This window comes from Tinamus guttatus, unplaced genomic scaffold (genome assembly GCF_059628265.1).
Source record: "Tinamus guttatus ecotype Peru unplaced genomic scaffold, ASM5962826v1 Tinamus_guttatus_pri_ptg000056l, whole genome shotgun sequence".
Lineage (NCBI taxonomy): Eukaryota > Metazoa > Chordata > Aves > Tinamiformes > Tinamidae > Tinamus > Tinamus guttatus.
Window position 1 is genome coordinate 3,157,501 of NW_028288590.1, and position 14,981 is coordinate 3,172,481.

Below are 14,981 nucleotides of genomic sequence, written 5' to 3' on the forward strand. Positions count from 1 at the left end.
ACATGTAGTATATATGTTTATATAACATATATTGCACATATAAAGTATATACATGCCTTCCAAATGCAACTGTTGAGGTACTGTTATTAGGGACTCTTTTCTTTCCAGTCTCTGAGTCCGATCCCCATAACGTATTAAGCTCTACACAAACGGAAAGGCAGTGTAACATTATCACTAGCTCATTCAGGATGTGTAGAAGCACAAATATTTCAAAAGATTGTGAGATATGGGCTTTGCCAACACCAATACTATAATCAAAATATATAAAGTTCCTTGCTGACAAAGCCCTAGCTGTACAGTTTTGCCATTTAGAAAGTTGAAGTAAATCCTAAAGAGAAGCACACTTACTTTCTTTTTTTTTTTTTTTTTTTTTAGGATTACTGAAACTCCTTAGAAAAATTCAAGAGCTCTCGGCACAGATGGGACAGACTACTGTAACTCATTCTATCTCTGCTTGTTCGGGATATGAAAATCTGGCTTGTGTTTTCTTCTGCCTGACGACATGTAAACTTTTTGGGGGGCAAAAGAGGGAGAAGTGGAGGGGAGGGAGGCTACTTTGGAGAAATGGAAGAAGGAGAAGTGATCTCCCTTCTGTTGACAGGCTATTTGTGTAATTAAAGGTCATGGTCCAGGAACAAGTATGTGGAATATGGGCCATTTGCAAGAAGAGTCATATCTTGCAGTGTGAATGCAATGCAGTACTCCAAAATTCTAGTCTACTCTCCAGAAATGACCAATACATAGCAAGGGAGGGCATCTGATATATAGCATTTATTAGGGTATAAACATGAAATAGGTTAAGGAAAAATCTATAGTCATGGGAACATGGCTACAATAGGCAAGAGGACCAATAATGTGAAAAAATCTATGTGAATGAGTATGTCATCCTGGCCCATTTTATTCTGGAGCTGAACAGCACCAAACAGTCTCAATACCCATGGTCAGCACTGTGTTAAAGGGGGATGGATATATATATTCCACAGTTGTCACTGACATACCTCTGGAAGGGAGAAAAACATCCTCTGGAAGAGAGAGAAAAATATCCTCTCTGTGCAACTAGTATTTCTCTCTCCATCCCAAGTAACTGTTTTTACCCACTGAGGCCATGTAGGTGCTCACCCAAACCACCAGTTCCAGCCCAGCTCTCCTCCCTTCCCTTTGGGGCACATAGAGGGTCTGGGAGCTGAATTCGTCACCTTTGATATTTACCAGGCCTGAGAAAGGCTAAAAAAAGTGCCAAGGTTGTGTGTAACAGAGTCCTGAATTACATTATGTACTGTGACTAGGAAGAAATGTAAAATAAACAATTTAATTTTATACTGTGCTGTACGTGGCCCACAAATTACAGGAGAAGGAATTACATGAAGAACAATTCATCTCCAAGATTCCAATTATAGGTGTGGGAAGAAAACAATATATTTGTAAGAATTTGAAATGCAGAGCACTTGGCATAGTTTCATTTTAAAATGATAAATATTTTCAGATTGAAATGCAATTAGTAGTGAAAATGTCACATAGTTTTACTATGTATGTTTGTTAATATGGCTGGCATAACTCATTTAGGAGGTTCCTGCAGTGCAGAGTACTGCATTACATATATCTTAACCAAAAATACAGTACTTACACATATATATAAAATGTACATAGAGACAACATTGCCAAACAGCCTTTTGGGACAGTCTAAAAGAATATCATTAATTTTTACTGTATACTTACACTTCTGGCTCAATTCCAGTACTAGCTTTCTGCAAAAAATCATTTCAAGTATAGAATTATGCTATTTGCTTGCAGCAACATCACAGGAACAGTACTGAGCCATATGTTGCTACTTAGCAACTTAGTCTATAAGTCCCAAAGCATGTACTGATTTGAAAATTGAACAGAAATGATAATTGTTGAGGGATGCTGTGAGGCAACTTGTCTTGGATTACCAAGCTATGCAGATGTTTGATGTTATACAGAAAAAGGAACAAAACTATATTTTTCATGTTCAATGCCTGAACCTTTATTTATGTTAGCCTAAAGGGGATAAGTTGATTAAAACCCTTAGAATAATATAAGGTGATGTTTTTCTGAACATTTCTCAGTAAACACAAGGAACTGAAATGGGAAGTTCAGCTTTGAGATCAACTGAAGTATTTTTGGTATCTCAATTTTTTTCTGCACCACACGATATTTCATAGCCCTTAAATTTCTTGAAATGCTGGACTCTAAGGAAAAGTTAGAGAGAAGGCTAAACAAGCAATGCTAACTTTTCAGGGCCAGATCCAGAGGAAGCAACACATCAGCAGGCATTAGCCCCCCAAATTATGCTCTATAGCCATATAATCCTGAAACCCCCTTCCTGGAAACTCTGATGTTCCCTACTATGGCCCAGCCTACCCATCAGCCTTCCAGCTAACTTGGGTCAGACCCTGAAATCTAAAAATGATGCTCAGATCTGACCAAGTCAGCATCTTCACTCTAACTTTTCCTTGGAGAAAACATTTTCTCTCTCTTTTTTTCTTTCAGAATTACTTGTTTTACGCTCAGCAGGAGTGAGTGGAAAATGAACAAGTAGAGGACTACTTGGCCCAGGATCCAGAATATATGGCCTCTTTTTCTCTTCTTCTCCTTCCCCAGTAACGTACATAGTCTTACACACTCTTCCTCTAGGGTGGTGACTCTTGCATTCTTCTTGTACAACAATCCAGCTTCAAGAAGCAGAAGCAGCAGTGCCCAGACAGTAGTCAGTTCATCAATTTTTGGTGACCACTGTTTATATCTGAGATAGGAACACTGGCTTCATTACAGCCAGTAAAGAACTAATCAGCCCTGTCAGTGGAGACCTGCTCACTTTGAAGGAACTGCAGCCATTTACATCAGGAACACCTTGAAAGACTTGTCTTGCAGACCCAGTGCCAGTTATCTAACCAAGAGAGAGGCAGGATTTGCAGCACACCCTCTCTCCTGTATTTCTTTCATTCCTTTGACTGGTAGGTCCACACTAAGGTAGTGGTACAGTTTGGGTATATTTTTTGGTCTTCCTTTTTAAGGACTTATAGGCTTTCATGCGTATTCACTTAACAAACCACTGAAATGCTTTAAGGCTTTTCCAGCACCAAGAGAGATGGTGACAATGATGGCAAGGAGGGTGCAGCTTCTCTCAAATTGGCACTCAAAGCTACGAGACCCACATGGCTCCACTTCCTAAGCACCCAGTAAAGTTCTCTGCCTCCATTCAACCAACCCTTTTCTGTGTTTGCTAATGACCCAAAATACTGTGGCTGTCTGTTAAACTAGCTTTCACCATAAGTATTTCCCAGCACTAGAGAGAGAGTTTTGACACCCACATCTGGGTTTTGAATTCCACCCAGGAGCAGGGAGTGAAGAGCTAGACTTCGCCCCAACCAGCTTTTAAATGGGAAGGTTCTTTGCCGGTTCCAGCTCTTAGTAACGGTTTAGAGTTTTCTATCATCTTTGAATTTAGAAATGTCACATTTGATAGATGTTTTCCTTGAAGACAAAATCATTTGCGCTTAAAATATCTAGGCCCAGATCTGTTAAAGGTACTTTAAGCACCTTACATGCATTGAAATCAGTGAGTGCTAGATACGTAAATATCTCCCAGGATCTGGGTCTTGTTAGCACATATAGAAACCACATAAAAGATTAAAACTTATACTCTTAATTTTTCAATATGCCATTTAAATTATTTAAACTACATGCATACACAGTACAAAAATATCAACAGAAGGAAAAATAATTCTGATGTATAATGTGGATTTGCAATTCTTTATTCAAAACTATTTAAGACAGACATAATGATTCTCTGAAAGGTAGCAGCTGCCTTATAGGAGCAATCATTCACAGAGTTTGTATTTCTACTGTTTCAAACAAATTCAATTAGCCCTTGCTCTTCAAAACCCTTAAGGCATAAATGAGATGATACTAGGCTGCTTTAATCTAATAGTAATACTAAAACTTGTCAGTACAGTTTTTGGATTAATGGTTAGAGAGAAATTAATAATATAATTTTTCATTTTTTAATCAAACAGTTCTATTCTAAACTACCTCTGGAACTGGAGGGTTCTTAGCTGAATAAGTTAAATCACATGCAAATCCTAAATGCAAAGTACAGTTGGTCTCTAAAGGTATTTCAGAATAACTTCATCAGAAGACTAGGACACAACATAGTGGAATATTATTGAAAAGATGGCCTTCCTGATAGAACGATATCCGTCATCTTACATAAACAGTCCTTAAAGGATAAATTCCTTCTTCCCTGCCCTAAACAAACCTGTTATACACTATACATTATAATTAGGTGGATAATCATGACTATCTAAAAATCTGACTTTATGAAGACATTTAGCTTTGGATGTATTATCAGTTTCCAAAGCTGTTGATTCTTAAATTACATCCAGCTCATCTGCATACAATTACCATGCATGCATGCAAACTCATTTCCCACCTAATGAGAGATCTTCACATAATCCCATTGGTCCTGTCAGGAAGAGGTATGTCAGACTGGCCACTGCTGGGGCTGAGATATTACACTACCTACACCACAAATCTGATCATTTATGGCAATTTCCATGACACAAGATAATCTAATTGACCTGCACTACCATCACTTACTAACATGGACTAACATTTTTTTAAAAATGCGTATGCTTTTTAAGTCATAAAAAACTGTCAGCCTTAGAAATCTACAGTAATTTAGGGATCAGATAGAAAGAGGAAAGATTTTTGAGTATACATCTAATGTTACAATTTAGTAAATAAGTCTCCCCGAGAAGGGGAAGGACTGGAGAATACCAAGAAAGAAACCACACCACATTAAGCCTTTTGGGCTGCAAGCTACCAAAGACTGAGTCATCACCATAACCCTGCTGCTGCTAATGGTGTAACATTGGCAGGGCTCCTCAGCCATACGATTAGCATTAAAAATGCAACCCTTCAACTACAACTGGCCTAAGAGTGATAATTAAAGCTGCTTGTGACATGTGTAGCTTATAATGATTAACTTGTCTGCAGTCAGATAAACAAATAACCTGCACCTGTAAAGACTTTATTTCCTGAAGGTAAAACAACTGTTTAGGAAAGATCATGCTGGCAAAACAGCTGCTTGCATTCTGGAGAGGAAACATGGTAGTATCTTTTAACAAACGCCAACTCTGGTGTTTTATCAGCTCTATCTCATTAACTGGAAACAAGGCTTAAATGCTTTGTTTATAAATTATGATTATTCTTGATTGCAGCAGTTACTGATAGTGCCACTCATTTGCAATGCAACTCTTTGAATTTGTTTAATTACAATTTGAAACAAGGCAGAGAAGATTAATTAACCCACCTGGCTGGCTGGCACATAGTCCTGGCTCGGCTCTGTCATACTCATATACATGTTCTCACCGTCAAACTGCAAACAAAATAATAGTAAACATTCAGCAAACTTGAATATTTTTCTGCACTGACTGAAAAAAAGAAACAGTTGCTATAAAATAATATTACAGCCTGGTTTTAGAGACTTGTAATTGCGCGTGTGCATCTTGTCTTTGATGTTCCTGTTGTCATCCTTATTGACCCTGGATGTCAGTGATTTGGAGTAATTAGCGCTCTAGTAATTACAGCTAGCAAGCAAGAAATGAATGGTTTCCTTTCATCTGCAATCTGTTTTAAAACAAAATGGCTCATTTTGTGCACCATGTATACATATTGCTGTTGGTTGTAATGAAGTACTAAGTGAATTGCATAGTCGCTGAGGAAAGGGAGATGAGAATGGGAAGAGCACTAAAATGCATCTTAATGGATTCCAACTTTAGCTTTTGAGCAGAAGAGTTGAAATTTCAAAACAAATTAAACTGCCTCCTGTTGAAATGCTCCTGTATCAGAAACTAGGAAATACATTTCCAGGCAGCTTTCAGGCATCTGAACGTATGAAAGAGTATACGTCCTGACCATATTCCGCTAAGAAGAGAGTTTGCTTCATGTGTGAATAAAATAAACACTCGTAATTGAAACTGCAAAAACACCCTTCTGTAAATTATAAATACCAATCCTGTATACAAAGTATACTCTTTCCTCCCCTCACAAACGTCAGAAATAACAGAAATGCAATAGAAGGGAGTTGATTAAAAATCGAAGGTCTACAGGGAGAAAAATTATCAGAATTGAAGTTTCATCATGTATCAACACACATAAAAAAGCTACACAACTACTGCTATCTTATGTAATCTGCAAAACATGCTTACAGAACTTGCGCCATGACCGCTCAAATGGCAGTGCCAACAGAGGAACATGCAGTCCTGGTACCTATTCAGGAGGTAGAGAAAATCGTTTCAAGCCTTTCCAATAGAATGGAACAGCAGCAGGAATCCCCACTCTCTACGCATCAACCAACAATTTCCAGCTGCTAGGAAGTCTGTTCGAAATAACTTTCACCTGACCCCTTCTGTGAATGCTTAAAGTGACATATTTGGGAAATGAGCCATTTCTGATCATGTGGCGGGCTTTTTAAAAACTCCCATTGATGAGCCTGCCCTGTTTCTACAGATGGTGGCAGTGAAAGTCCCACAAATGTTTCTAGGCCTGGGATGAGTTTTTCTGAACATCCTACCTACAAGGTGCAGTATATTCAGCTAGATTAAGGTGGACAAAGTCAAACTGTGGCTTTGGCAGGCAGCTCCCCTAATTTTTGCTGAGGCAGCTGAAAAGGTTTTGGCCTCCAGCTGTTCTACCTCTCCCTCTGCCAGGGCCTACGAGCCTTGTAATAGTAGCTGTAAAAATGAACACATGCCAACTCCTGGCGTACCAGTTGATGGTCTGCCTTTCATAGCCAGAGTTATTTAATAGATAGTCACAGCCTATCTGTCAGAATTCCTGCTTTCATGGGAAAGATAGGATTATGCCACAGGCACAGACCTGCCAAAGCACGTGTAATTTTCCCAAAGTTGGATAGAATAGATCTATTTGGTTTAGTGCTTAAAAAGAGGGAATGATGATCCTTCTATTTATTTACTGCCCCCTGTTTAAAACTGCTATTGCCATATTCTGACATGGAAGCATTCTGACATTACCATTCAAAGTAGAGTTTGGAGAAAATTTCTCAGGATCACTCGCAAACCGGAAAGAGGGTCAAGGCTACTTAAATGGGCAGACAAACTTCTGAAGAGAGATCTCATACCCTACGTTTGGAAATCAATGTTACACCCAGCGTAAGGCCTACAGCAGTTTAACTTATTCAGCTTGTTACAGAGAAGGCTGAAAAGTGTCTTGATCGCTCTGCTTGGTACTTACACCCAGGAAAGATGTCTGATAGAAAGATGCCAACCATTCTGAATTTCCCTCTTGAACTCATATATTTGCTGCATTACGTTACAAAGTCTGCATAACTTTTTGCCTTCCTATAACCCTTACCCTGTGGCTTGAAAGAAGAATCTTAATGATAATAACTATGATAATTCTCTCTTTTGGATGTTCGGTTATCTGTCCTTGTTCCCAAGCTTACAATTGTCTCAATCACCAAATCTGTATTCAGAAAACCATTTCTTTAAGGTCATATTTCCAAGGATCTTGGAAGTCTTCTTGGATCATCTTTCTGCCTAATCAGTTCCTTGCTCCTAATAGTGCCTCAGACATTGATATGATTTTGGATCTCAGCCTTTCTGGTGTTTTCCTTGTGGCTCTCCACTTAGTTTTGAAATTATCCTGTTGTACTGTCATCTGAGGGCTTAAGGTAAAGCATACATCACTGAAACGTAAAAACAAAAGCTACATCTGAAGTCAAACATCCTGGTCTTCCTGGTCTTAAAGAAGAAATGACCTTCCACAAAATTTTAGATGAATCTGTTTGTTAAGGTCAATGCTCAAAAAATTTATTGTAAATCTCAGTGAACTTTTAACATCTACAAATAACCAGTAACTTTTGATTTATTAGTTGATTTCTTCAATATTCAGACATGGACTTCAGTCACTGCAGTATTTTCACTCTCTGCTTGCTAGAAATAGGTGCAATCTATTGTATAGTTCAATATGATTGGATGGTCTGTGCATTTTTTTTAGTCCTTCTATGCGCAGGATGCAGACTGCACCATATTGCCAATGTAAATAGTGTTATGTTGCTATTTATACTACATTTACAAATTATCTGCCCCCAGTTTACTGCAGGTTGGTATACAGGTGTCCCCAGGACATAAGAGACGGGAAACAACTGCAAACCTGAATGCTGAAAAGAGTATGTTAACACCCTCCCAAAAGAGTACGCAAATCTTCAGTAATAAAAAAGCAGTCCAGAAACACTGACACAGTGCGTTGTAGCCATGTCCCACCAAAAGCAACTATCTCACATCACTGACACAATAAACAGAGAAAATGCCAACAATTTGACCATCTCAAAAGTCCTCACACAAGGAGCTTTTATGACCTCCTTTTTCCTATGTGTAGCAGCAGCCTGCAAAACAAACCCCTAAGCCCAAGCAATCAATGTTCTCTCTAGTGTTGAATCATTTCACCTTTTTATACACTACTTTGTAACATGCATGCTCTGCAGTATAGCATCTCTCAACAGCTCTCCTCCAGAATAGCCAACTTGAATGTAGCTTGATGAGTAAGCTGACTTACACAGTCAGCTACCTGTCCAAGCAATTTATCCAAGGTTAGACAGTGTGTCAACAGACAGCAGATATGACCCCCAAGACCCTTCCAACCATAAGATTTTTCTTCCAGGTTAGACTCTATTCCTCCAAAATTATCTCATATTACTTACCATCCTAGATCTGCAAGAACCTTACAGTTTCTGAACTTCCCTGACAATTACTGTGCTTGACTGCAAGCAAACAAACTGTGAAGATGCACAAGCATCACGCAAGCTGTGGGTGATTCATCCAAACACAACAGATGAAACACAAAGGAAGGCAGTTAACTGAACTGGCTTTTGAGGATCTATATATGATGCATATATATCATATGACATTTCATCTAAGGCTTTCTCAATGTGTCTCCAAAATCCTTCAGTATCATTAAGGGCAGATTTCAAAATCTTTCATTTTAATCTATTAAAAGTGAATGCTAATACAATATTCTGATGTGTGATAATAACTACTCTTGACAACATTTCTTTTCGTATTAAAGTGTAACTGCATGAGAAGTTTGGGTTAGAGGAAACTAAGAATATGACTGCATTCTAATATGAAAAGATATGTAACAGGGAGCTGTTTTTAATATATATTCAGAGCTGCATTACATTATTTAAATGACTATTATAAATAAAACATATAGGCAACATCATGGCATGGCTGGTTAGAGTTTCCGTTGTGGGGTAACCCTTTTTCAGACAGGTTATATCTTTCAGCAAACCACACGCACAAACTATCTAAGTTTTGTTATAAAATAGAAATTATAATTACTTATATAAGTTAGGAATATGATGGTTACATAAACACATTGCCTGACTCTTATTGATCCGGGAGCTGCAACAGAGTTCTGCAAATACCCAGGCTGGTACAGCTGTTTAATCAGCATGAGTCTCCTAAAAGATCTAAAGTTTGTTTTTGTCACCCAGTAGTGCAGCATGACATCTGAGTAATATGATGTACTTATGCCTAGGAAGCCTGTTTTCACTTTCTTACTTAGACTGCAGCCAACCCTGCCAGCATTTATAATGATAATTATGAAGAAGCAAAGCTTACAAGCACTATATATTTCTTATCCATCCTTCGTATTTTATATATATATATATATTATATATATGGATATATGAAAATGTCAGTTTTACGATGAGAAAAAACCTACATGGACTGTGTCACAAAGACCTTATAATAGGACTGCACAGACACAATACAGAGCAATATTTTCTGTGGTGACACCAGCTCAAGGAAGCTTCATTATAGCCTATACATAAGAGGTTTTGGGAGACAAAAAGAAAGATGCAACAGGGCAGGAAAAAAAATGGAAAAGGTTGAAAGCTAAAAGGGATAACTGGAAATGATAGCTGCATGTATACTGTTTTATGTATGTATAATGTGATTGTAAATGTACAGGCATTGCTGTGTTAGCTATGTAGCTAGTTCAGATGGCAATTGCCATAAAGATGCATAGATTCAGCTATGTATCATGCCCCCACCACGAGCTACCTTTCTCTGCGACAAGCCACTCTGTCTTCATTGCTAGGGTCACCTGTACTATCTGGATTACAGTGAGAATGAATTTTCATCCGTCTGCTTATCTCTGGCTCAGATTCCTTGCTATCCCATACTTCGCTATTACTGAGAGAAGCAAGAGGGCTTTTTCTTTCCACTTTTTTTTTCTTTTTTTTTTAAATTTTGATCCACAGTTTTCATCTTCTGAGGGGACTGCATGTTTGTTCTCTCTTTGTATACATGGGCCCCAAATTTTGCAGGTGTAGTTATATTTGCTAAGCAGAAAAAAAAAGAACCAAGCACAAGGATCCTTGAGCTGACGCTGACCTCAACTGTTCTTAGTCCTTGATGAAAAGCAGCAAAATATGATCTACATCTTTGCCAAGAGCTGTGCAGGCAGAGTAGTATCATGTACACTACAGCAATGATTTTTGAATCCAAAACAGGTTTGGGGCAGGGGCAGGGTGCAACTTGGAACACCGTTTTGTGAACAACTGTATCTCAGCAGAGATGTCCTGAAATGGAGAGGGATTAAAGGAGAAAAAGCAAGGGGGGAGAGCATCAAATTGTTGAGTGCTGCATTTAGTAGGTACAGCTGTTGAGTAAAAGCACTCAGACCCATCATCTCAATTTCTTCAAAGTATGTTGCAGACTTTCAAACCCCGTGCTGTTAATCACATAATCCAAATACAAATTTCTCCAACCTTAGATTGGAACTTGAAGTTAGATTTAAATCTAAACTTCAGCTGCACCTTTTAACTGGTTTACCTTGCTTTGACACAGCTCTGGCACATTTCATTGCTTTATTTTAAGAAAACGGAATAATGTTGTATAAAAAGATTACTTATTTCTAGCGATTTATACATCATCTTAGTGCTTGCAGCTTATAGATATTATTTGTAACTTACATTATCTAAAAGCCACTAATCCTAAAAAGCATTAAAACTAGGTAATTTTGTTTATATTAAACCAAATGCCAGGAGTGGACATTGTTTCAGGTTACTTGATGACAAACAGACTGATGTTTTATTTTACTGAGAGCTGCTGAAATGAGACTAAAATAATGATGGGATATGACATAAATCATCAAATGGCCAGGCTAAAGAAACAGTTGATCTTGTTATAGCAACTGTTAAAGATAAAAACAGAGATGTTCTGTAAACAGTATTACACAATGGAAAAAACCTCTCTTGAATACAGTTTTTAACTGGAAAAAAAAAAAAAAAGGATTTCCACGGCAGATGGGGCAAAGTGGCAGAGTGGTCTGTCTGTATTCAATTGCAGCTCCATTTTGTCTCCTGAACTCCATTTTGTATTCTGTGCTGAGTGCAGGCTTAAATTTGCCCACGACAGGTTCTTGTAATGCATTCGAGGCAGGCATCCTTCCCACGAAAGGGCTTGACACCTTGCCGGAGGACGATCACAGGAAAATTGTCAAAAAACAATTCAGTCTTATCGAGTTCGATCGTGCCTGTTCTTCCACCCTCCCTCCTCCTTCCAGGACTGTTTTGCAAAAGAGGGAAGTACTGGAAGCTGGTGAGGTTGGGTAGAAATGCCTGAATGGAGCACGTGGCAAAAAGTAAGGGAAGGGCTTTCCAAAAACTGGGATTCCCCTCCATGGATCGAGAAAAGGGACTGCTACACATTAGAAGGGCTTGGAGCAGCCCTGTCCCACGTGCAACACTCAGGGCTCTCCAGATCACAGCAAGGGAGACATGTCAAGCATTAGAAAGGAGCTGGTGTCTCCCAGGACTATAACCATTACTCATTTTAATTCTGTAACTGGTTCTCAAGTATAAAGTATGAGGAAAAACCTTTATGAAACCTGTCTTCATTTGCTTGTACATCATTCAAAAAGCCTAAAAAAGGAACATGTCGCATGATTTTTTGGAGTCGGGCATGTGCTACCTGGGCTCCTCCCACTGCTGCACAGGGGACAGGCACCGGGCTACTTTGTAGCTAACACGTGAGCTGCCACAAGTGTCTGCCTTCCTCGAGAGTCCAAATGGGTGACTCAGAGGCCCAGCTTAGGCCAAATGCTAGAGAACTAAAGCAAGAGGAGGTGCTCTGTGTTCCTGGCACCTCGGTGGAGTTGAGAGTGGGAGCCACGGAGGAGGCAAGTGGGAGGCTGCACCACAAGTGTCCGGACTGAGGGTGCTGCCTCCCAGAAAAACTGTGCCAGGCAGCACCAGAAACAGCGGTGAGGCTCTGCCTGCTGCCCCCAGCGGATACTCTGATGCCTGTAGGCCTCACAGGACTCCCATCAACATACACAGGGCTTCGTATATGCATGTAGGGCATGTATGGACTAACACTGCACTGGACCTTCCCTGTAGTCTGGCTTTCATAGCAAGCCCATTTTGAAAGTACTCTGCTTGATTCTCCTAAGATCACACCGTTTTTTTGTCTCATTTCCCACGGATAAGACATACTAGGTGGCCGACCTGCTGACTATCTAAATACACACTGGTAGTTAAAACCTGAATGATGGCACTAGCTCGTTTTTATTTCTCCCCCCTCGCGGCGCTTAATTGAGGTTAATGCGAAAGCGGTGGGAAGGTGAAGGGAGGCGCTTAGCCTCCCGTGCGGAGCCAGCGTGCGTCCATGCCTCGCTGCGGTCGGCCTGCACACCGCGCTGAGTGGAGCGCGTCACACGGTGGGGAGCAGCGGCAGCGTCCATGCAGGGCACACAGTATCAAAGACAGCCCAGGGGAGCGCGGGGACCGTGTCAGTGTCCTTTGTACATGTTTAAATGGCACAGAGTGAGCATGCCGAGGCACACTCTGAACTCCCTCGGCTGGGCTCCTGCTCCTTTTAACCTTGAGTGTTGAAGGAAATTAAAAAAAATAACACCCTGGACTCCTGTGCTAAACTCTCTCTTGCATACTGAGCACTCGTTAAATAAACATACTGAGATCAAAGTGGTCAATGCTTTTGTTATTATTTTACTCAATCCACGCTACATTATAGATGTAGCCACCCACTGGGAAAAGTGGGTGGTAAGGTGGAAAGGTTTGAACAGCCAAAGACTAGGCCTTCCTTTTTCTGCCCACAGTAGCTGAGAAAATTTGTTTAATCTGTTTGACTTGTAATATTTTCCAGCTTCAGCACACCTGGTCGGGTGTGTTCATGATCAAGTCTGATCCTACATCATGGAAGGCCCAGTGAGCTTTGGCATTGCCACTTGAATGGGAACTGGATCAGGAGAATCACAGGGTACTAAGGCCCCTTCCTACTTTTAGATTCAGCCGTTTATAGTCAGTGTTCATTTAAGTGGGAGATTACATGAAAAAAAATCACAGAAAAGCTTAATAAAAAGAATCTACAGCGACCAGGCAGATGATAAAAGAAAAAGCACGTTTTGTGCATCCCCATGCAGAGCCCCTGTGTTGCAGCATAGTAGAGAGGCTTTGCAGACCTCAGTGAATGAGGTTTGCACAAATAGCACAAAATTGCTTCCTTGCATGGCTGCAATGGGAGCAGAATGCAAAGTCCCATGGACAGAGTTTGACCCACTGTGTAACTTATAGAGCAAATGGGGTATATATAGTATATACATACATACATATATATATATATGTACACACACACATACATAAATATATATCTATCGCAAGGAAAACTGCAAACCACCACCACTACTCTGAAAATCCTGTGGCAGTGCAGGGATGCTTGAGAAGTAAATTGAAGTGAACAATCGCCAGGTGACTAGAAGATCTCACCCGCATCCGTCTATGCCTCATGCTTAAAAGGGTTAGCAAAAAAAACCATGGCACAGTCAGAATTTTAATGTTGAAAGTTCAAGAAGATCATGTAAGAACTTATGTGTTCTAGTCCAGCTTGATGTGTGCTTGGTCACCTAAGCACATGCCTGATTCTAAGCATTAGAATTAACCTCCTGAAGCAGGTAAGATTATGGGATCAATGGGTCAACATGAAGTACTCATTCAAATCTGTGTTGAGATAAGGCCCAGGAGCTCAGAAATTTACAGAAACCACAAAATGGGTCCACAACCATGTGCCAAATTTAAACAGGACAAATCACCTTAAATTTCTGGTAAACCAAGGTATTCAGGACAGTCTGATGTCCTGCTAAGTGCAACCAGTTCAGATACAAAAAGGATTATAACAAAATCTCATAATAGCAATAACATAGCAATAACATCTCAAATGACAAGAGTGTTTTAGAGCTGGTGAACAATTACAGTTTACCAAAGCTGTCACAATGGTAGCCATGTGGCCAACTCTACTTCTACTCTCAATTACTTGGGCACATGAGAAGCTCACCTAGTTTCAACATGATTACTTTATGCAGATGTCATACATGTTAATTTTCGCTTTTGCATCAAACGAGAAGACTAAGCGCCATCCATGTTCAGAAAATGAATGTGAAACAACACTAGTTATTGTGTTTAACCAGCTTCAACAAGGATTCAAAAGCTTGGCAAGACATGCAGCCTTGACTTATTTCTTCACTAGCAGGGCATATAAGTCACACTGAGATATGCTGACATTGCAGTGCAGAGAAGTTTGGAGCATTCTGTTTTGAAACAAGCCATCCAAGGAGCAGAAGTAGTTAGAAATATTCAAAATAATACTTAAAAGCAGCAGAAGAAAAGTGCTTTGTTTTACTCTTTTGCAATCACCTTTTTCATCTAACGACTTTAATTAAGATGTGCTCTCAATGTAATGAAACACTTAGGAGTTCTCAAAAAATTCCAAGTTGGCTATCTACACCTCAGATAAAATCTGACCTTCAAGACTACAATTGATTTGATGACTAAGTTACTCCATGGTAGTTTTCATCTTTTGTTTCTATTTGGGAAGTGGCACTCCGTCATTTTTCATTTTCACAGTCATTTT

The 14,981-nt window shown here is 39.6% G+C and overlaps 1 protein-coding gene across 4 annotated transcripts in view; it reads right to left on the minus strand.

Moving 5' to 3' along the window:
- TOX (thymocyte selection associated high mobility group box) overlaps positions 1-14,981 on the minus strand; it is a 210,512-nt gene that overhangs the window by 94,598 nt on the left and 100,933 nt on the right. For all 4 annotated transcript variants that reach the window (XM_088540140.1, XM_088540142.1, XM_088540139.1 and 1 more), the window contains exon 2: positions 5,336-5,401. In XM_088540140.1, the coding sequence (XP_088396266.1) occupies positions 5,336-5,401 (66 nt within the window). The remainder of the gene's footprint in view (positions 1-5,335; positions 5,402-14,981) is intronic.